Below are 24626 nucleotides of genomic sequence, written 5' to 3'. Positions count from 1 at the left end.
TTAGTGTAAAACTAAAAGTTTCTCGGTTTAAATCTTGTTTTTATGGATGCATGATCATTTGGAGCCCTTCTTCCACACACACCTCTCACACCAGCCCAAAGAAATCTCAGGTTTCACTCCATCCGTTTGCTCCAAACAGCTTTACAGCCTCCTCGATGCCTCCCACTCATTCAGCCTCTAGTTTCTGCCCACCTCCTTCTCTTCCTCTCTTCTCCTTCATACTCTGTCTATCTATACATCCATCCATCCCCCCCCCTTTGGGCTGGAGGCTCCGGTTTATCTGGAATCAGCAGGGAAAGGAACTCAGGAGCGCTGCGTCCACGTGGAGAAAGCGTGTTAATAGGAACCGGTGGGATCCACTCGTCGTCTTCCAGCTGAAGGAACGGATGGGAGCCATGGCAACGTTCTCAGCTCTGGCATTTCTTTTCCTCTGCCAGCTTTTGGCATCATCCTTCGCTCAGGTGCGTATGTGGTAATGTAGATTTTGAGAGATGCTCCAGGTCCGTGACTGAAGGTCTTAACTGTCGTAAAGCTGAAAATGTTGGTTCAAGAGAGACATTCAGGTCTGGTTGTGCGCTAACACGGTCTCTGACCTCGTTAGATTAAATTATAACGCGTTCAGAGTCTCGTACAGTTGATGGAGGCGAAAGTGTAAGTCTGTGTAGAAGATGGTTGGAGAGTTATGGTGTATTGAGAAGTGTGATGGTAATAAAATGTATAATGAGTGGCATAAAACAGTTTCTAGATGATTGAACGCTCTTTCCCAGATCCTTCATGAATTTCGACTTGTTTAAATCCAGTCTCTTTTCATTACACTTTAATAACTCGATATTACTGCTGCTGTTTTATACAGCGCTATACGCATTAAACGGTTTACGATTATTAGCTTTTAGACGTTGAGCCGACAAACTGCATGCCTCGTTACGGATTAAATTGCGTTTCTAGAGCCGCACACAATCGGGAAAATTCTCCTCTCTTTTTACTCGATATACTCTACGTGCTTAATTTTTATTTATTTCACTCCGCTGATTATTGATTTCCGCTCTGTATCAGATTGAAAGGTTTTAACGTTTAATACTGACTTTTTGTTTATGAAGAACTCTTTTTCACGTTACTGTGAACTTCTTCATGAAGTCAGGCTGAGGAATGCCGAGCTCGGGAGGTTCACGTCCTCCTCACAATGACACCTTTGTTCCGGCCATAGCTTCTGCACTGCTAAAATACCTGAGTGTGGACCGCTGACCTCTCGGTGCTCAGCATGAATACGGGCTTGTTATCGTAGGTATTAATCTCGGGTCTGTGTTTGTGGTTGCGTGAAAATTAGATGAGGAAAAAAAAATTATCTGGTTATATTTTATTTGGAAATAAAATGTCATTTTGTTTAAAAGGTATGATAAGACTGTAAAGGATATTGATAGTATCTGAGGTAAATGATTTACAGAAGTGATGTGTTAAGATATAAAATTAGACTATGAACGTGTGTGTGTGTGTGTGTGTGTGTGTGTGTGTATCAGTTACCTGGATCTCGTGGGCCACCCGGACCCCCAGGACCACCAGGAGCCCCGGGCAAAGATGGCATCGATGTAAGTGACCTAAAAATTTCTTAAAAGATTACAGATGAGGACAGATAATGACTACAGTTTATTTATCAAGAAATGCTGACCTAGGTTTACACAACAGCAAAAAAAAAAAACCCATTCTGAATCCATGTTCAAGTTCTGATAGTGTTCAAAATGTCTTAAAACTCGTTTACTGTTTCTTATGAGTAACCTGTTTTTGCCCAGAATTGACTTATTTATTTCTTAATCTGTCATCTTGGATTATACACTCATGATCAGCCAGGTACGTTGTATAATAAAGGGATATTTTTAATATAATATAATTCTGTATGTCTAGACATAAGGTTATTAAGGATTCTTGGGGAAACTGACGCAGCATCAATAAGAGTAAAACGTCAATCCGAGCTCCACGTCTTGCTGTGGATCGCGACTCCGTTACCGTGGCTCGATTACAGAAATTGCCATATTAATTCCAGCGCCACTGATGGGTGGAGCTACCGAGTCTATATTTCACGCTTGACGTTTTATTTTGGAGTGATGTTTTCAGAAGTAAATAGAGAGCGGTTGAACAAATGAACGACAGGATGAGATGGCGTTATATGGCACTGGTTTGGATTTACTCTACATCTTGCATGAGCTCGAATAGACTACAGAATTCAACCTAGTACTGATTTGATTTTTTTCTCTTCACATTTGATGACTGATTAGGAATGAGCAATAAGATGATGTAAAGAGAGAGAGACTGTGACTAAAGTCAGAGTAATTTGCGCTAGCGCTTACAAACCGGGACGTCTAGTCACCGTACCCTATAGATCCGGAACGGTAAGAGATAGAGACTGGTGCTTATTGAAAAAAAATCATGAAAATTGGCAGAGTTATAAGTGATTTGAAAAAAATCCCATTTTTCATGGATCATTCCGGATCAGTGATCCAGATCAGCACCAAAAGTCATAGCAATGTAATTCATCCTAGAAATATCCATTTGGTGGTGATTGGTTGAAAACTGAGGGAGAAACAGCATCCTAGATAATGTCAGAATAATAATAATAAGTAGCAGAGAAAGTAGAAAGATCCGGATTTGTGCTAGCGCAAATTAACAATTATGCTGACATGATGGTGTCGTTACAAAATTTTATTATTATTATTACAATTTAATACCCTAGAAGCAAATAAGTAGATTTTATTTTAAACTAGTTACCCATCCCCCATCATTACAAACCTGCTCAACTTCCTAAGCAACGTGACGAGAGATTTATCGGTAACTTAATAAATTTTTGCAAAGCCACAAACGCTTTTCAGATAAATCAAAGGTATCATCGCTATTTTAATTATTTTTTTAATCACGATTTAAAACTGACTGGAAGCAACTAAATAGACGTTATAATTTTAACAGAATATATCAATTCTAAAATAACATTTTTAAATTAGTGTAAAAAAATCAAAAAGTACCCAAGGGTTTTTTTTTTTTTAATTGCGAAGCTGTTCAATGTTTTCTAAATACTGAAATATCATGACCTACATGGAGGATATTACACGGTTGTGCAAAGATTTTATATTATATGGACACGTCAACAAAAGAAAAATACGCAATTTAGTCAAAAGAATTTTAATTTTGAACAGGTTCGCCATTTTGACAATCAAAATGAGAAATCAGGAATTATTATACATACAGGCCACTTTTTCCATGGAATAAAAATGTGTTCTATTCCCTTCTAGCGGGTTTATTGATGGCATGCAATATTGTTATCGCTTATCCTCCATGTATTACGCCACTCTACCAATGGAGAATGAGCGTGCAATATTATTATATTGCACGTTGTCAAGACAACACGACGTCACACATCAGAGCTCATGCGAAAATCCAATGACAATTTTTCTGCTGCTCATGTGCACAATTGTTTCTTTGTCGGCCGGGAAAGAGCGAAGACGAGGCTAATCCAGTGCTCGGTTTAAGCGCTAAATAAATAAACTAAAGACAAAGAACACCTGAAAGGCTACCAAAACTTCATTATTTATTCTTCACACACATTTACAAGAGAAAAACATACCAACGGACATCGAAAAACTGGAAAAGGGACATGTTGGAGATATAAAACTTCCTTTCTTACATGTTTCGTAGAAATGTTAAGTATCAAGGTGGGATTTTTTTTTTTTGTCTTATCGTCCCACCTCTACTGATTACAGTACTCCCAACACTCCCATTAACTCCCAGTCCAGCATGTGCTGCTAATTTACATGTTAAATGTTAATGGTTTAAATGAACAGTTACAGAAGTGCAAAACTGCAGAACATGCAGGATAGTTTACTCAGAAAACATGGCGTGTTTCCTCAGTAAACGGGAAGCCGAGTAGCAGTGTAGCGTTGCAGACGGGAGCAGACAGAGAACTCATTCATACAGCCTCGAAAATCAAACAGGGCCTTCTAACGTTACACCCCCCCCCCATGCCAAGCCTCCTACCCCTTGCGCTCCAGCTACCCTTCCACCATCATCCTCTCTTCCCTGTTTCAGTTCACCTCCTGCTTCAGGTTGTAGCTTTAAATCTCATTTCCTGACTTGCGTTATGTGCCGTCCTTTGTTCCAAATCATTAATCACTGTTCTACAGTATTACGAAAGATTCTGTCTTTCGGAAAACGGATGCCGTACATCATGCCAGTTTGTCTCCAGGCATCTACAAAACTAAAAATAATGTTCTTAAAACCACTGGAATCTTTTATTCGACTTAAACAAGAAATTCAGATTCCAAAATGAACATGGAAGCACTCCTTAAACCTAACATGCCCCGCCCCTTCATCATCCTCACATTTGCATACGGATCATGATTGGCTCTTATATCTTATGACGTAATAGCACTCACTCACCTGTCACATGACTATGCAAATTAGAAGGTATTTAGTAGTATTTTTTCATAAAAAATTATCCAATTTCTTGTGTTATGGTCGACATCTATGTGTTTATAAAAAAAGAAATGGATCTTCTCATCAGATTTCCGCGCCATGGTAGTACCAGGGAGGATATTTAACTTCCTCTGAAATGATTTAATCTTTCAAACTGCCATGTATAATAAACTTTAGGATGACGTAAACACCGAGGCAGGACTTTTTATAGATCCTAAGACATGGTTAGAAAATCGTAAATACTGAACCCTTGGAGATGACATGATGGTATAAATAGTATAGTATATCCAAACTGTTGGCTTTTTTTTTTTTTAAGATAAAACCTGCATTTTAAGATCCTGTATACTGTATTAGGACACGTATGTGTTCAGTTAATTAATATGAAACTCATTTGAAGTTGTTTTTATATATAATGACTCTTATTACTATCTTCACGCGCATCATAGAGTCTGTTGCTCATGATAGTTGTCACGATTCTTGCATGTTTTTTATATTAAATTATTATCCATACAGGACACTTTTTTTTTTTTTTTTTCCAATGGAATAAAAACGTGTTCTATTCCCTTCTAGCGGGTTTCATTCATTTGGTTCGACAGCATGCAATATTGTTAGCGTATCGCTTATCCTACGTGTATTACGTCACTCTACGGTCGTCAAGACAACAGGACGTCACACTTCGGAGACGTAAAACTTCCACGCTAGCGAGTGACTGTGATAATTTGTAAACAAACATGGCCGCCAGGAAGAATTTGAGAGAATTTTGAAAAAGAGTACGCATTGAACACCCGAAAGGAATGTGTATGTATAATAATAATATTATTATTATTATTATTATTGGCTAGCTTTTTTCATGGTATATCAGATATATTCCATTCAGCTGCTCGTCTTCGATTCATTCAATATCACGCTAGCTGAATGGAATATATCTGATATACCACTCAACGCCAGCCAATATTATTTAAATATATAAATACAGCGATATTGATATTTAACCCGGTGTTTATTTTTTTTGTATGAAAGACATCTGAGATATCGAGATTCTTACTTTAGGTTGTTACTTTTACTCCTAATTTATTCATCAGTTTCAGTATCATGTTGACTGATTTATAGGATTTCTGAATCTCGACATATGTATAATTAACAGTTATTCCACAAAATCAAGTCGTACGTGAGCTGATAGCGGCTATAATCCAGGTACGACGAGATTGAGTGGAATAACCGCTTTATTCTATCCACATTCACTGGATTTTGAGAAACGGAGCATTTTTATTTTTTGCAAATTCGATAAATAAAAACTTTATACACAGGGATGAGAATTTTCCGCTGATCGGCGGATTTCCAACTTTTTCAGACCAAAATGATCGTTTTTGAGATCGATGTAAATCCGTTGAGAAATTTTCGGGGGGGTATGGTTAACGATCTGTGGTCACCTTATAATGCAGACATCCCAAGTCTCCCGGGAGTCTCCCGCATATTGATCGTGGCTCCCTGGTGCCTGCAAATTGGATAACATCTCCCGGAATCTAGAGCAAGCGAGCAAGAGCGTGCACGCGAAACATTAATGTCTGCATCGCGCATCTTAGAATGTGCGCATGCGAAGGAGCGCGAGAGAGAGACTGCGTGTGTGCCTGTTCATGTAGCGCATGCCAGACAAAGAGCATCCTGATTGGGTTACTCAACAAAATAAGCCAATCAGCTTTCAGTGTGGGCGGGCTTTTATCTCTTTTCTCAAGGACCGAAGTTTTCAGTTGAGTCAGTGCGGCCTACAGGATCGTCATGGCAGAGAGAGAGCGCGTGCCCCAAAAAACCAAAGTACAAAACCCACTTCAGCTCAGATTACACAAAAGAATCTCCCTGTGTAATAAGGGTCAACAATAATGACAGTTTCGCGCGATGTACTGTTTGCAGCAGTGGTTTCAGCATTGCCCATGGTGGCTGAAATGATTGTAAAGGACATGTTGAGGTGAGGAGTGTCAGTTCATGTGCATTATATTTAGGTCTCCAACAGGCTGGCATGAAAAGACCAAACTTACTGAAGATTTCCGTATATATACATACACACACACACACACACACTATATATGTGTGTGTGTGTGTGTGTGTGTGTATATATATATCTTTTATAAATGGGGTTAGCTTATCTAATGTAGCATGTTGGGGAGAATCATAGTATCATACCTAAAATTTCATCAGAAATATAGATATGATACCGTGTATAACTCTCCTACTTATTTCATAGGGGGAATTGCTGGCATGTGCAGCGCGGGAGCGTCTGCCCAAATTTTTTAGGCTGAGATGAACTTATCGTTTTTGATTTAAAAAAAATTTCCAATATGTAATGCCAGTTGTACATCCCTGTTCTTTAATTCAAACTCACCATCTTGATCTTCAAATTGACCGTATGGTATCTGTATTACATCACACAACATCCTGTCCAGATAAATCCTAGTTAGTCCACACAACAGTTGAAAGGGAAGTGATGAGTGATGTTGAATGTTGCCTGCTTAATATGCAAGACCTCCTGCTACCATGATAACATCAGAAGAAAGCTTAAGAGAATTATATGATTGAACTTTTTCTGGTTTGCACTTCATTTTAAAGGATTAGAGTATTCAAAGACACGAATAGCAAAAATGCAGAAATATAATACTGTAGAGCTCGTTTATATTAAAAGGTGCATTGATTTTTTTTTTTGTTTTTTGAAATCATCAAATGTGAATTGATTTAAAAACAAGTCTCTTGTACCATATTAATCATTTTCACCTGGGAGTCCACCAAGAAGGGGAATTTATTTCCAAATACATTGCAACTTTTTGCTGATAAAATTAATGGTTTGGGGGTAAAAAAAAAAAAAAAAAGCCAAAAATCATTAGCTCCCGCCCCCTGGGCCCCCACCGGGGCTCTGCCCCTGGGCCCCGCTGGGTGCCTGCGGCCCCCAAACCCCCGTCTTTTTTCAGATTTTTAAAATATTTTAAATTCTCATTCCTGTATACAAAACGTCCGACGTTTAGGATGTAAACGAACTGGTGAAATGACGGGAGCAATTTGTGAAAAATGGGATAAGAATAATTCTTGAAAAATAAAAAAATTTGGGGGGGGGTTTTGTTTTCGAGTAGTTTTTATTTCATCCTCGGTTGGTTCAGCAACACGCTCCGCCATTTTGCTTTTCTCTACTCACGGTATACAAGCTGATATCGTAGTAATAGAGTAGCCAATCAGAGCGTGTGACTGTGGATAGAATAAACAGGGTTTTCTTGACTCCTCGATGTTCCGGAGCTAAACACGTAAAGCAGAATCAGAAAGACTCTGAAGTGAACGGTATAGAAGTTATTATTATGACATGCACAGATTAGTTTCATTAATGGCAGGTCTCAATGGGAAATTGTACCTTGATACTGCAGTCTGAGGTGTTGTATTTGAAAATAAACAAACATGAACCAATCATTTACTTTTCGTTTCCTCTGCAGGGAAAGGACGGACCGCCCGGACTTCCCGGAAAGCCTGTGAGTGTTTATAACCTTTACCACACACATTTTTTTACTTCGAACAATTTTCCCCTTTATTTCTGCGAACATAACGCACAATACCAGTTATCTGTTTAGTCCTTTCTTAGCTTTAACAAATGGCGTTTGAAGTGACTAGTTTATAGAACTTTACGCGGTTCTCCAGACGTACATGCGTATGCTGATGATACGCGATCGTACCTGTCGTTTAAACCCGACTTGGATATGGAGCAGCAGGATGCTCTTTCCACTATGGAACTATGTGTTAAGGCCATTCGTAATTGGATGCTGTCAGAAAAACTTCAAATGAACGATGATAAAACTGAATGATTAAAGCGAAACGGTGTTTCAATTTCATAAAATCGGTGAAATTTAGTTCCCTCTGAAATGTGGTCATTTAATTCTGTAACATCTCAAAAAAAAAAAAAGAAAAAAGGCCATTCTGTGGCTGGGAAGTTATTTAATTTGAAGGGATTAAAGCAAATAATGTGCATGAGATCGCTCGCTTTGCGCAGTCAAGCAGACAGAGGAAGTCCGTGCGTGTGTGTGTGTATGCACATGCGCAGGTTTCCCTTTGAGCATGCACTGACCGTTCCATCGTTCTGTCGCTAAACGAACAGCTGATCACACCGAGGTGCTCGCTGAGCGCCCATATTTATTAGTTTGGTCCTGCGTTTCCTTTCCTTCGTATAGAACATAACGTCTTTTCTTCTCGCTTTCTTTCCGTTACTGTAGTCGGGCTTTCATGTTTCATTCGCACACTCGCGTCCTCCATTTTTCTCTCCTGTTTCAAATTTGTATCCCACAATGCCTTGCGTGAACAGGGAAAGCCCACCATGTGATGTCATTCATGACGTAGTATCTAGAATTGGGTCATGGTGAAGCAGGAAAAAATAGCAGCGAATTTAGGACCATGTGGAGATAAATTCATTAATTATTCTATTAGAAAAAAAACGAATAAAATTGGAAGTCTGTGATTCGAATTCAGTAGCTTTCAGGTCACTAAACAAAAATAATTCAGTGTCGGGGAAAATTCTTTTTATGACCGAAACTTGAAAAATCTGAAAGGCGGTCTAGCTTTTGTGTGTGTGTGTATATATGAGTGTTTAGTCTACATCTAGTTCATATCTAGAGTGTTTATACTGTTTATATTGTCTTTTTGAGTGTTTAGTCTGTGTGTAGTTCTTATCTAGTGTTTACACTGTTTATATTGTCTGAGTGTTTAGTCTGTCTTGTTCTTATCTAGTGTTTATACTGTTTATTTATACTGTTTATATTGTTTGAGTGTTTAGTCTATGTCTAGTTCCTATCTAGAGTGTTTATACTGTTTATATTGTTTGTTTTTTCAATTATTCTATTTTTATTTATTGCATTGCCTGTTTGCACCGTGGGTCAGAGAGGACTGAAATTTCATCTGTGCTGTATGTCGAGCATGTATAGCATATTTGACAATAAAGTTGACTTGACTTGAAAAAAATAATTGGAACTAAACATCAACTGGTGAAAGTCAAAGTTGAGAACGTGTCTATTGGACATATCATAGAGTAACTCCAGCAGATGTTGCAAAGAACTTAGGAACATGGTTCGATACGAACATGAGCTTTCCTGCCTCAGAAACGTGTAGTACTGCATTCTATTATTTACATAATTTAAGGCGTATTAGGAAAAAAAAAATCTCCCCAAGGATTCAGTAAAAATTTTAGTTCATGCATTGATTCTGGGCAGAACAGATGATTGTAATAACCTTCTGTACGACCTGCCTGATGTTCCTTTAAATAAGCTTCAAACGGTTCAGAATGCGGCAGCCGGGCTCATTTATATTGTTCCTAGATTTTCTCACATTACACCAATTTTACTGGCTGCCTACATACATTTTAGTCATTACTTTTAAAGCTATTAAGGGCTGCGCTCCTAATCCTAGATCTCGTTTAACTGAGGTCACAGAGGTGTTGAAGTATAGTGTAAGATCGGATAATGAGCTTTTATTGAAACCGTTATCGTTCATAACTTAAATGGTAGCGCCAAACCTTTGGGATACACTGATAACTATAATTTAAAGCTTAGAGATGCTGATAATTTTATCTACTTTTAAATCTTTACTTAAAGGAGAACTGAAGGCAATTTTTTTTATTAGCAAAATTCTATTTATCTCATTTTATTAAATATCAGAATGCATGTTTGATAGCTATTTTGTTGCTGCTATAGCAAGTTATATGAGTGTTTGAAATATGCTCTGTAGTATATCAGTCCATATGTCAAAGCAACGGTCGTAAACGAGATTCGTTGAGACCTGTGCGAGACATCGTAGGACGGAAGTAAAACGTACAGCGGAAATCAAAGCGATCGACATCTGCCGACGTTGTCAAAAGACGCGCGCGCCCTCTTTCGAATGCTGATAAAATCAAGCCGGAAGTTTTGTTTGTTTTGATAGCAATCAGGAAAGTTTGGAAAAAGTCGACAGTAATCGTCATTTAAACTCGTTTTTGTGCAATACTTTATTTGGAAAACAGTGGCAGCACTGACACCTGGCTGACACTTCACGTTTCGAAGTCTCGCACAAGTCTCGTGAAGATCGCGCGGATAAGCGACGCCTGCCGTGGACCAAACGAACTAAATTCAACACGACTAAAAACCGAATAGGCCGATAAATATAATATTTAATTGCGATTAGTTGCCAATACGAGTCACGATATAAGGTTACTAAAACCGAAAACGTAATTGAATAACACGTTAATTAAGAAATAAAGCAAGTTTAAAAATGACTTCAGTTCTCCTTTAAAACACGTTAATTTAGCTTTTAATAATTGATATTTTTCAGAATTTTATATGTATGATGCATATATTTTACAGCTTAGCAATATTTTATCTCTCTTTAGGATATCATATTTCATTTATATTTGTATTCTTTTATTTAATTTTATATACGATACTTTAAGCGCATTTGATCATGTATGCATGCAAAGTGTGCTAAATAAGTAATAAGTATTATTATTATTATTATTATTATGTACTATTTTACAGTAAATTTACTGAATAAAACTAGAAATAATATATTATAACTTAAAGAATATATATAAAAAAGAATGATTACAAGTAAATAGAACCAACTAGATCGCATTTAGCTTTTTGAAATGTAACTGAAATTTTTTTTTTTTTAGATGATTCCTAATATTAACTTACTAAAAATTGTTCTACTTAGAAATTATTTTGGAAGTAATCCCCTCTTTTATAGGGTTCTACATAGAACATTTAATGGTTTCTTTTGTGTGTGTGTGTGTGTGTGTGTGTGTGTGTGTGTGTTTAAAAAAAAAAAAAAGCTTGATTTAGATTTAAAAATAACATTCAATATACCTTCATCACACCACTCTATAGTTGATTATTTTCCTCAAACGGCATTAAATTGAGTGCTTTATTCCTTAAGCAGCATGATCTTATTTAAATAAGAATGTAAGGGGTGTACTTATTTCCTAACATACAGTACCAGTCAAAAATTTGTACACCCCTACTCTACTAATTCGTAGGTTTTTCTATATTTTTTGTATTTTCTACGTTGTAGAACGATACTGAAGACCTAAACTATGAAATAACAACTGGAACATACATGGAATTATGTGATACGCAAGAAAGTACGAAAAAAAAAACCCTAAATATTTTAGATTCGTCAAAGTATCCAGTGTTTATGTTGATGACGCTTTGTACACTATTGTGTCCCCCTTTGAAAAGCTGACAGTATCAACTAAAAGGCCTTGGTAATTCCAGTAATGCATAAAGGGAATGAAAATTAACTGAAACTTGTAACATGAGGTCATATGAAGTAAATCAAAAGTAGTCAAAAAATTCTACGTCACCACCATTACGCTCTCCCCCTTCTACCCAAAACACAATTCCAGTTCTAATCTCCGGCGTTTTCCCCAGTGACGTCAGCATGCCATGGCTTTACCGTAAAGGTAAAAATAAACAATCATCTAGAATGTCACTACCACTTTTAACAAATAGATGCAGATTCAAAAGGCATAAATAATATTAACGTCCAAGTTATTAGTTTACATAACGGCTACAACAGGCATTCTCGGAGTCACCTGGAATGCTTTTCAATTAATAGGTGTGCCTCGTCAAAAGGTAATTAGTGGACGAGTTTAGTGCCTTCTTAATGTGTTTGAGATTCAATAATAAATAATATGAGGCAGTCTAGTCCGACGCTAAATCATATATATGTTGTTATTGCATTAGATTATTTGGGTTTTGAGCAGGAGACGTCAGGAAAGTTATCACAGGTGGCCAAGCGTTCGTATCGACGTCGCTTTTTGATCCTACGACGTCGGTTCTTCCCATCATTGTGAAACAGTTGAAAATGGAACACTTGCGTGAGGGTTACACCACGTCCTTTATAAACGTCCCACGTAACTGCATCGTCTCTGATGACGTGTTCATGTGTTTTGGGCTGATTTTTGTCTTTAGGGACCAAAAGGAAAAGATGGAATCCCAGGGACTGCAGGGAAACCCGGACTGCCTGGACTTCCTGGAATAGACGTGAGTCCGAAAATCAGATTATATTCAGAATATCCTTAGGCTTTTTTAAATATTCTAGCACAGCCTGTTTGTTGTTTTGTGTGTTTAGGGCTTTATGCTAATAATAGAGTTCAACAGATTAAGCACATTTGAGAAATCAGATGTCAGTGCTGGCGCAAACTGTTACACTCACTCAGGATCTTTCTACTTTCTTCTTCTCCTCCTAATGTTTTTTAGGATGCTATTTCTCTCTCGGTTTTCAACTAATCACCAAATTTCACATGAAGGATACCTCTGGGCTGAATCACTTTGCTATGACTTTTGGTGCTGATCTGGATCACTGATCAAGAATGATCCATGAAAATCAGGCTTTTTTCCAATCACTTGTAACTCTGTCAATTTTCATGATTTTTTCAATTTTGTTTAGGGCGGCAGGACGCAACTTGTCCTCACTAAGCGTCATTCTTTATCTTGTATCGTCCTGGATCTATCGGGTACGGTGACCAGACGTCCCGGTTTGTAACAGCTAGCGCAAATTACTATGACTTTAGTCCCAGTCTTATCAAGTTCGCTTTAAAAGTTTACATGTGCATAAATAAGTGAAAAGATGTTCGTCTAAATACACGACATCTCTGCTAGTAGTTTGTTACAGGTCAAAAAAATTCAACCTAGGTGATTGTTTTGACCTGGGTTAAATCTTTTAACCTAGTTCATAATTTCCAGCCTTGGTAAAATTTTGGATTATCGAAGATTCTTAAAAGGGATTTTCTATCACTCCTTTTGTCTCTCTCTCTCTCTTCCATCCACTTGCTCTCTGTCTACACCTACTGAGTATTTCCTCTTGTCTGTCTACCTAATTCGTCTCGTCGTCTTCCGCTTTATCTGGGGCCGTGTTGCGGAGGCAGCAGTCTGAGCATGGAAGCCCAAACTTCCCTTTCCCCAGACACCTCGGCCAGCTCCTCGGGAAGAACACCGAGGCGTTCCCAGGCCAGCCGAGAGACATAGTCCCTCCAGCGTGTCCTGGGTCTTCCCCGGGGCCTCCTCCCAGGGGGACATGCCTGGAACACCTCCCCAGGGAGGCGTCCAGGAGGCATCCGAAAAAGATGCCCGAGCCACCTCAGCTGATTCCTCTCGATGTGGAGGAGCAGCGGCTCTACTCCGAGCTCCTCCCGAGTGACTGTGCTTCTCACCCTATCTCTAAGGGAGCGCCCAGCCACCCTGCGAAGGAAACTCATTTCGGCACATGTTTTGTCATATCCTGAAATCTTTGTATTTAGACAAGTGAACTCGTTCATCCACGTTTTTTTGTTTGTTTTTTTTTTCCCTCTCTCCCCCCCCAAATAAACATCTCTTAGACTTTGACCCATTTCTTGCCAATGAGCTCTGTATAAAATCTGGAGAGCTCACTGGCTATTCAGAGTGAAGCCATCTGGCCGCCATCTTACTATTCATATCGCGTGCATTTGATTTGTGTTAAACCATCGTATCCGATCAGACTTTCCCCAAGAAAAGTATCTCCTGACTTTTTATTTCCTTTTATTGCCTCCTCTTATTTCCTCAACTTCACCCACATTCCTTACATATCTTCATAGCGCTCCGCTTCACTGTTAGTTTTTTTTCCTTTTCCAGTTCAGTCTGTGATCGATTTTTTTTTTTTGAATGGCACTTTTACTACTATAATTATTTTAACGGAGGTTATTTGCATCTTATATTTCTTCTTCCTTTCTTTTTATTTTTAATTCTTATACCACCATAAAAGCTGTACAATACTTCCTTTTGATTTCGGACAGTTGTTGAAACAGGATTATTTTCTCATGTTATTTGCCATTTTCACTTCATTCTCACAGTCATGTCTTAACAGTATTTATTGGTCACGTAATCCACTGTCATTTTAGACACAAACGATTCAGTTTTGATGCTTTTTCTTTTTAAGCCCACGCACTATTTAGCAAACGGGGTAACCTTTTAATGTGGTAAACAAACGCAACTGTTATCAGAAGTATGAATGATGTATGCATTGGAAAATGAAATCATTCATGCCTGTCCAAGGTGAGTTTTGTTAACTGCTTGTGGAGTGTGGGTCCAGATATCATCTCATTGAAGTGTTTGGCAAGATGGTGCGTCCAAATCTTGATCTGGCACGCGGCAATGCACTTGATGAGAAAGAAGACATGGTTGTAGTCAGGTGGCCAGCAAGCTGCATGAATATTGGCTGGAATCCAATGTCATGTAACACTGCGGTGGATAAAGCAGATGTAATGCCTGCTGACTGAGGAGGAGCGTTGTCCGCAGAACGGAGAAGTCTTTGAATGCCACCTGGCACAGCTTGACTACATCAGTTGATGGCTAATAATCCTTTTTCAACAACTGTCCTAAATAGAAAGGAAGTATTGTGCAGCTTTTGTGTTGGTATAATAAATAAATGGAAAGGAAGAAGAAATGGACGAAAGAGAAGGATACATTGCAGGCCTAGAAATTCATATATTTTTTTGCCAGCCAGCCGGACTAGTTCCCTTCCAAAGTAACTCGCCAAACAGAAAATCAACTCGCCAAAATTTGTTCATGTATGAATTTTACTTCTGTCAAAAATAACGCAAAAGAGAGTCGTTACCATTGTTCATGACTAATGTGCATTTATTTCAAGACCTGAGTATTTTGATACTGTTGTTAAATACATAAATGAGAACAACACAGAGCACCATAATATAATATCAACAAATAATAATATATTGGAAAACTTGGCAACTTGGTGTATGAGTATTGAAAACAAATATACTTACTATCATGACTATAGCACCCAAAATATGTCCAACATGCTTTCTGTATTTCACCATTTATGAGAGAGAAAGCATTCGGAGCTTCATATTGACTAGGAATCAACTTGAAAAAAATTAATTATTCCATAAAAATCGTATCGCAGCCGAGGCCTACCCTGCTCCCACGTTTGCCTATAAGTCCTTTGTCGTTCCTCCTTCTCGTACGCTTTATCGGCGGCCTTTTTCTCCTCTTCAGACCGAGCTCGCTTTGTCCCCGTCTCTGGCGGTTTCTGTACACCTTTCAGAAAATTCCACATCGCAACATAGCTTTAGCAGATGTAGATGTAAACAACAACAAAAACGCGTGTTTAAATGGGCGATAATGTGGCCACATCTATTGAATTTGATAACGTGATTACCGCGATATTCAACGAGATGCGTTCTATGCATGCGCAGTAGTGAAAAAACCGACAGCCTGACTCGTATGCGATATGATTCGGAATTCTTCGGTATTTTCCGTCCTGCCGATAAACACATCGATTAACACAGACACGGCACGCGCTTAAAATGCAGCGGCTTTAGTTGACGGTGTGTCTGAATCTTCACTTCATATATATATTTTTATTTTCAACTAGCCAGCCGGGCTGGCTAGTGACAGAAAATACCGTACCCGCCAAATGACAAATTAAGTCGCCTCGGGCGACCGGACCACCGCGAATTTCGAGCTGTGCATTGTGTAAGAGGAAAAACTGAAATAATCTATGTAAAAATAATTATAGAAGTAAAAGAGCCGTTCAAAAAAAAAAAATCGAGGACTGAACTGGAAAAGGAAAAATAACGGTGAACGGGAGCACTATAAAGATATGTAGGGAATGTGGATAAAGTTAAGAAAATGAAAGGAATAAAAAGTCAGGAGATGCTTTTCTTGGGGGTTAATTTGATCAGATACGACGGTTTAACACACAAACCAAATACACGTGATATGAGTGGTAAGATGGCAGCCAGATGGCATCACTCATCTCTACAGTAGGAAATAAGCTATGAGCTCTCCAGATCAGGCTTTTAGATAGAGGGGCGTCTGGGCGTCTTTTCGACGCCCTGTACTGAAAAAAACAAGAAATTGGACGCCCTACTTTTTAGTACGACGCCCTAAAGACGCCCTAATATTTCCGCCCGTGTTATGTCCGGTAACTTAGCTGAATATGTTAAAAAATCGCCGAGTCTGAGCTTTCCGAGGATCTACAAGCTTTGTTGACACCGCCATTTTGGAAATTTCAGAAGTCTCGCTTTGACAGCTGTCTTTCCCGAAGACGCCCAGGGTTACCATAGCAACAGCACGAGCCCAGAGTACAAAATATAGGCACCCGCCGCAGAGCTACAGAAACACGCGTTTCTATGGCTGCACTAATTTCAAAGTTGTGAGAGCCCTCGTTATAAATAAATGGGTTATTAAATAAATTTGGTGTACAAAGCACTTGTAATATGCGTTCCCAGAGCAGAGGGGGAAAAGATGTATGCCTAGGAGACACTGGCATAAATATCCAGACAATATAGCCGTAGACTATAATGCCGCAGCTAAATGTGGAATGTAGTCTATAGAAAACCGGCCTTACCTGACATGTTATTTATCCCGAATAAATCCTTTTAACAGTAAATAACACATTTTCATGCAGATTTTCCCAACATTACAGGCTACGTAGTGGAGAGTGTGGTAGTCGAGCCGGCGGGTAGTATTTCTAGTAGGCTAAACAATAATCAAATACGACACGTTCTAAAGGATGCTGGGATTCCAAAGAACGCACGTGAAAAGGACGAACACGTGGGATATTTGGTAAGGAAGATAGAAGATAGATTTTTCTGAGTTTTTTGGGCATGACAGGAAGAAAAGAGGAAGGCAAACAACGATTTCCAACTTCTTTCAGAAGAGAACTCATGTAAGTTTTTTTTTTTTCTTCTGTAACTGTTGATAGGCTTGGAATGTCAAAAAACTATCACAATCCCATAACTAGACAGCCAGGTTTCTTGCATGAATAAATAGGGATGACCGGGGTTGGTTGTCACAAGTTATGGTTGTCACATTCGTCATATCTCAGCCACCATAGGGCGCTGCTCAATTCCACCAAGATAGAAATGTTTAGAATTAGTACTGGGGTCATTCTACCTGAAAAGTTATTGTGTGTTGCATGCATTTCAAAGGTGAGAACAATTTGAAGGTTTTTCATACCTAAATGTAAATTTTTAGTACCTTGGTTTTTACCTTCTAGCTTTGTAATTAATGGGTTTCTATTGAAAAAACGAATACCATTATAATGTTTGAAGACTTAGCCATATTTCCTGTGTGTTTTTTTCTTTGTTATACTAAATCTTTGGACGCTAGCGGCTTTGAAAGCAAAACTGGTCAGCCGGGGTTGGTTGTCACACTGTGTTCGGGGTTGGTTGTCACATGTAATGCAATTGCAATAGGTGCACTACTGACTGAGACAAACACAGCTACAACAAGCTTTATTTATGTAGTATTCTGCAATCAAAATTTTCCGGGGGAGTACCCCCGGAACCCCCTAAAACACTCGTGCCAGCGGCGCTCAACGCGCCGCTACACCTCGCCACATACAGTGACACCTGCAAAAAAGTTAGACTCCCTAAAAAAAAATCCTGCCTAAAAGCCTGCTCCAGATTTTATATCGAGCTCAGTGTTTCTTGCCTAAATCTTCTCACTCTAGGGTAAGTAACTTGTACAGATATAAAAGTATTAATATCAGTCAGAATTCAAGAGAAACTCGCTTTTCTACACTTTACATACATCATTCACTAGACATCTTGCGTGTCTTGATGGTAGCTCAAGCGTTAACAGTTAAATTTATCAACAAGACTAAATAATTTATGCCAAGTTTCTCACGAAATAGGATTGTTCAAAGGTTTAAAGCTCAGCATTTGTAACTGTTGGATAAAAATGGTATAATGTTAAATGATGTGTTTTATCCTTTTTTGTTAAGGGTTTGCCGGGTCCTGATGGGCCTCGGGGAACAGATGGACCTCCAGGACCAGTCGTAAGTACCACCGCGTCAACGAACCATTGAGTTTTATGGTTATTTAAGACAAACTTAACATTATAACACACATACTCAGCTACAATTACAGCACGAAAGAGAAGGTTATCGGACACAACGTTGAAAAAAATAAAAAGCAGAAGTAAACGCTTCTTTTATAGGGGTCTATGGTAGAACATTTAAGTGTCCTCCAGATTATCTTTCTTATCCAGAGTGATGTACAACATACCCAGAGCAGCCTGGGGAGCAGGTGTGGATTAGGTGCCTTGATCAAGGGCACTTCAGCCATTCCTGCTGATCCAGGGAATCGAACCGCTGACCTTTTGGTCCCAAAGCTGCTTCTCTAACCATTAGGCCATGGCTGACAGCTGAAGTGAATAACATTGAGTATCTCATTACAGTGGCACCTGTCAAGGGGTGGGATATATTGGGCAGCAAAAGAGAGAACAATCAGTTCTTGAAGCTGATGTGTTGGAAGCAGGAAAAATGGCCAAGAGTAAGGACCTGAGCGACTTTGACAAGGGCCAATTTGTGATGGCTAGATAACTGGGTCTGAGCATCTCCAAAATGGCACATCTTGTGGGGTGTTCCTGGTATGCAATGGTTAGTACCTACCAAATGTGGTCCAAGGAAGGACAACCGGTGAACCAGGTCATGGGTGTCAAAGGCTCATTGATTCGCATGGGGCATGAAGGCTAGAACATACTGTATGATCCAATCCCATAGAAGAGCTACTGTAGTGCAAACTACTGAAAAGGTTAATGCTGGCTAAAACAGAACAGCTGGCACAAGGATGTACTATGGAAAGATGTGAAGCTCTAGGCAATGTTCTGCTGGGAAACCTTGGGTCCTGACCAGTGGCGGCTGGCTTTTGTAAAAGTGAGGGAGGAAGGAATGCTTGGTTGAAGGTCACGGGCCCCAATGCGACCGCACCTGCTGGACCGGCTATAGTTACACGCACAGGTTGAGTTGATAATAGTTTTTCCTGAATAATTCATTAACATCCTTTCCACGGTGTCAAACAACTGGCAACAGTCAACAAGTAAAAGAACAACAATAACATTATTTCACAACTATTTACATGGGATATAGCCGTGTTTAAGACAAACATTGATGTTAAGGAATGATTCAGGCCAACTGATTGAGGCTCCCTATTTATATATCAAGTCAATTCTCCGTGCTGTCTGATTTGCAAATCTATCTGTGACCTGATCGTACCACGCTGGATCTTTTTGGAGTGTCTTGAGAGTCTTTTTTTCAATTGAAATAATGGCCAGATGTTTTAATCTCTCCTGCCCCATTGCGTTGCATGTGTACGTTTTAATTCTCTTGAGGCACGAAAAACTCCTTTCAACCCCTGCAGAGGTTGCGCCAATTGTTCCAATCAGGGACATGAGCCTGTACAACTGTGGCATCGCCCCATCAAGACCGCTGGACTTCATGAAGCCAAGGGCATAGCAAAGTTTTCTTGATGAATTTATTTCTGCATTGTGATAAAAATGCTGCAGTTCGATTCTCAGCTTTTCTTGATCAAAAAGGTGGCCATATGTCTCCATCAAATTTGACAGTAGCTGCGTAGGAAATGATATTTTGAACGAGTCGAATTTCGCCGCATCCAAAAGCTCCATGAAGCGCAAGCGGTCGAGGTGTTGAAAGCGCTGAGTTATTTGAGTGCGCAAGTTGTCGTGGATGGAATCATAAAGTGCTCTGTAGGACTGACGGGGATTAAGCAGCCTTCTTTTGACCCTGTGAGACAAGTCAGGGTCTTCTGTTAGAGAGGCAGCCCTGGCGTAGATTTTGTCAAAGGCGCTCTGTACTTTTAGCTCATCCAATATTTGCAGGAGATTCTCTATTCGCCGTTTGCAAAAGGCGACATCCATGGATTTGTGCTGCAAGATGTCAAACACCACGTCAGTGTGTGAAAACAACTGCTCAAAAGTGAAGAGTAAAAACGCAAATTCAAACTCTTGCATTTTCGACCTCAAACCATCAGCTAAACGTATTGTCTCATCATCCATCATTGGGCGCTCAGTAATGTTCTCGAAAATCTGAAGTAGTTCGTCATAATTTGAAGCAACCGTGTTCACGACCCTAGAGGAAAAGTTCCAGCGAGTGGGAGCGCTCCGGGGAATGCGGGCGCAACTGAACTCCTCGAGTAAAGAAACCCTCTTGCTGGACTTGGAGAAAAAAGACGTGAAGCCACCCAAGTGAGCAAAGAAGTATTTTGCTTGGGGAATGGTCTTAACACCCTGACTTAAAACTAGGTTTAAGCGATGTGCATAGCAGTGGACAAACGTTGCACAGGGAGCCAATTCTCTCACTTTAGCCTGAAGGCCATTCAAGTCCGAGGCCATGACCGCGGCACCATCGTAAGTCTGAGCGACAAGTTTATCCTTGAAATTGAAACCTGACAACTCAGTCTGCACGAAATCGAACAAGGATTGTGCACTGCGACCACTGGACACATCAAAAAATCCTAGAAAGCGTTCCTGAATTGTACCTTGATTATCGACATAGCGCAAGATGACAGACAGTTGTGAATGACAGCTTATGTCTGTGGTCTCGTCGATTTGCCACGAGAAGAAGGGTGCCGTGTTAAGTTGCTTTTGGATTTCTGAATTAATTGAACCAGCTATAGCGGATATTAGATCATTCTGGATTGTTTTTGACATGCCTGTGAAGACAGTCGAACTTTCCAGATGCTCTGCCAGAACACGATCATAGCGAGCAATAACCTCCGCTAGCTCCCTGTAATTGCCCTTATTGTCCGAATTCCCCCCTTCTTCATGTCCCCTCAGTGACAACTCTTGCATGCCTAGGTAGGCTGTTGCATCTATCAGACGTTTTAATACCTCTCTATTGCGACTCACTTTAGCATTGTGCTGCTGGATTTGCAGCCGCACACCCTCGTCTACCACCCTATCTATTGGCATGGTGCCTAGTAAGGACAGTCGGATAGCAGCACCAACGTGGTCTTGACACTTCTCATGGCGTTTGGTTGCCCTATCTAGATTTTTTAAATCATTGAAACCATGAACACTCCACGCTTGTGATTTGGCATTGTTCATTAGCAAACAGGGCCAGCAATATAATCGATGGGTGGTAACGCTACCAGTGAGCCATGTGTACCTAGCAAACCATGTAGCATTCACTGTACTGCCTTTGCCATTGGGTTTTGTGATTTCGATTTTAGGGGTTGGTCTACCTGCTGCTTTGATGGCTAATTTTTCACTGTAGCTCAGCCCATGGAAGGGTTTTGCAAGCAAAACATTCACCACGTCCTCTGTTTCCATTACTTTATTCGTAGAATATCTATAACATAGTCAATCCACTTCCACCTCGCCGTTCTCACTCTGACTGCCGAAGTGCCCGAGTCACCGGATCTAGAAGTTAAGTTTGATAAGATAACCCCTCCCCCCAGGCAGCTAAGGCCTCTACTTATTGGTTCATTGCGCAACTAGGGCTGCAGCCTATTGGTTGATATTTTGTAGCACTTGTCAGATCTCTTAGCTAGTCCCACCCTCTTAGAGGAGGATTTTCCTCCTCTCTCTCATTGAAGTCTATGTTAACCACGAGCCGCCAGTGCCGGAGACTGTTTGAATCGGAGTGAATGGGAGCCGAAGGGAGGAAGATCCTCCGTGCAGTAATTTCTAATAGCGAGCGATAGGGGGTGCTAATGTAATTTCACCCAGAGAAACGAATATAATGTACATGTCGTATTTGGCAGTAAAATAGTAATATTCAAGGACAGCAATTCATTAAATTGGTCAAGACAATTTCAACTTTTTATTCTTAGAATTTTTAAGGAGGATCTTCCTCCCTCTCCTCACTGGAGAAGCCACCTGTGGTCCTGACATTCGTCTGGATATTACTTTGACACGTATCACCTACCTAAACATTGCTGAAGACACCTCTTCATGGCAATGGTATTCCCTAATGGCAGTGACCTTATTTAACATGATAATCCACACTGCAAAGATTCTTCAAGGTGTTGACCTGGCCTCTAAATCCAATCGAGCATCTGTGGGATGTCCTGGACAAACAAGTCCAATCCATGAAGGCCCCACCTCATAACTTGGAGAACTTAAAGGATCTGCTGCTAACACATTGGTGCCAGATACTACAGAACACCTCCAGAGGTCTTGTGGAGTCCATGCCTCGATTTGCTGTTTTGGTGGCTCATGGGGGCCCTACACAATATTAGATGTTATGGTTGGTAGGTGTATATTCTATAACTGCCCAAACTTTGAACTGGTACTGTACATGTACCAATTTTTCCACTCACAATTTGCCAAAGATGAGGAATGTGTCAGCATTGTTTAAACTCCTGCAAAGCTAACAGTGTTATTCAGTGTGGATCCTGAGATTTGTCCCCCTCAGTTATGGCTCTTTTTTTTATAATGAGCAGTAAGCTGTTTTTTTTTTTTTTTTTTTTTTAAGTCGAACTCCTCTGGATGCCTGCACTCTTAATCCAGCCAGGAATGTGGAGCTCAGAAAGCTTAAGGAGAAGATGAAAACACAATATTAAGCTGCGAGGATCAGGAAGATCAAGGAAGGTGGTGATGATTTACAAGTGTAGAGATGTGTACAGGTATTTAAAAAAAAATTCCTGTTACTATAAAAGCAATCAATCGTGGCCTGGCGGTAGGCATCATGAGAAGCCTTTGGAGACCACTGTGGAGATGACGTGACATCTCCCGAAGCACCAAGCTACAGTTCTACAACGCTGAGATTTTATCTGTGCTGCTCTACAGCGCCAAGACCTTGGCCACCCATGTTCTCGCCTTTGAGACCCATGCCCTCAAGACCATTGAGGGGGTGCGTTGGTATGACCGTGTCTCCAACGAGGAGCTCCGCCAGAGGACTAACCAACCAAATATCCTTTGCACCATCGCACAGCGCCATGTTCGTCGGCTCGGACACGTCCTGCACTGCACAGACAACCACCCCACAAGAGCTTACGAGTTTGATCCACCAGCAGTGAGATGGAGACACCCTTGCAGCCAACCACACATCTGTTGGAACGATGTCGTTTGTCAAGACCTCCAGCAGATTAATTTGAGGCTAGAGGACGTCCTGGGACTCAGCCAAGACTGTGAGAGATGGCAGAGTTTTGTGGCACTGGTGAGCTCAACGCCATGGTGGCATGAGGTTTAGGAGAAGGAAGATCCAATCAATAAGTGAAAAGTGGATGACTGATAGTCTGAAAAATGTTTTTTTAGCGTCAAGCTTTTCAGATGTCTGAATATTCTAAATAAAAATAGAGATGCGTATTTATTTTTCAAATGCATCAGCCACTGATTATTTTCTTTTTTTAATAATGTGTGAGGTTATGCCATAAGTATTTCTGGCATTTCCAACTCAAACACTTCCACAACTTGAAATTCCTACTTGGAATACGGAAAAGGTGTTCTCTACCCCAAGATTAGGATATGACATATCGACATGGCTGCTCACAACGTAAAGTAGCATTTATATCTACATTTAATGAGCTTATAGTCATATTTGCTTTATATTTATCAGTCAACGTGATCACATTTTTGGTTATATCTACACTATGAGCAGTCTGTGTTTTTCTGAAAAAAATAAATACCTTATGAATATTAACGCTCATCACTAATATATAAACTTTATTTACAGACTCAGGGTCCAAAATTGTACATACAAGAAACAAACACATTTATAATATGTTCATATATACACACGCGCGCGCACACATTAAAAAAGAAATCAGATTGAAGACACATACAATTGGCTCTTCCAATATTTCCAAATGTCAGAACAGTATTGGGTGTCACTTTCCTTAATACTAGTCAAACACATTATGATGGCATTTCTTGATACTGTTAACCTACACACAAATTTGTACATGAGGTTTCTCATTAGAGCCTGGAACGTGGGTACATTTGCAGTTACAAACAGAGCACTTGCACTTTCCCACCTAGGCATCTTAAGCAAGATTCTAAGTGCATCATTATATGCCACCCTGATCTTATTCATCTTTACTTTGCTATAGCTACACCAAAGGTGAGCTGTATACAGTGGAGTACAGTATGTTCTAAAGAGAGATATTTTGACATCATTGGTACACATATAAAATTTACGTGCCAGCATATTCACTTGAGCATACAGTTTGCAACATTGACGATGAATGTCATCATCACATGAATCATTTCTAAGAATATGACCCAAGTATTTTACTTTAGTTACAATTGACAGCTCAGTGTCATGTAAATAAAAAGAAGGGAAGTGTAGTTTTTGATCCTCCTTAGTCCTGGCAATCATGACAACACACTTTTTTTGAGTTATATTTGATGTCGTACTCCATTCCATACTCTGAACAGGCTCTGAGCAAT

At 39.8% G+C, this 24626-nt stretch overlaps 1 protein-coding gene and 1 long non-coding RNA gene across 2 annotated transcripts in view; both read left to right on the top strand.

Moving 5' to 3' along the window:
- The first annotated feature begins 1521 nt into the window (after positions 1 to 1521).
- On the top strand, positions 1522 to 12491 carry LOC132896392 (uncharacterized). Its single transcript, XR_009656028.1, has 3 exons — positions 1522 to 1583; positions 7923 to 7958; positions 12417 to 12491. It is a non-coding gene; the product is annotated as an uncharacterized LOC132896392 (long non-coding RNA).
- A 2090-nt stretch (positions 12492 to 14581) lies between these two features.
- The window catches only part of col9a3 (collagen, type IX, alpha 3), a 73266-nt gene continuing 63221 nt past the window's right edge, over positions 14582 to 24626 (top strand). The window contains exons 1-2 of the mRNA XM_060938688.1: positions 14582 to 14722; positions 18217 to 18270. Of these exons, the coding sequence (XP_060794671.1) occupies positions 14582 to 14722; positions 18217 to 18270 (195 nt within the window). The remainder of the gene's footprint in view (positions 14723 to 18216; positions 18271 to 24626) is intronic.

Source organism: Neoarius graeffei, chromosome 13 (genome assembly GCF_027579695.1).
Source record: "Neoarius graeffei isolate fNeoGra1 chromosome 13, fNeoGra1.pri, whole genome shotgun sequence".
Classification (NCBI taxonomy): Eukaryota; Metazoa; Chordata; class Actinopteri; order Siluriformes; family Ariidae; genus Neoarius; species Neoarius graeffei.
The sequence above is the reverse complement of the archived record's forward strand: the minus strand, read 5'-3'. Positions and strand labels throughout refer to the sequence as shown.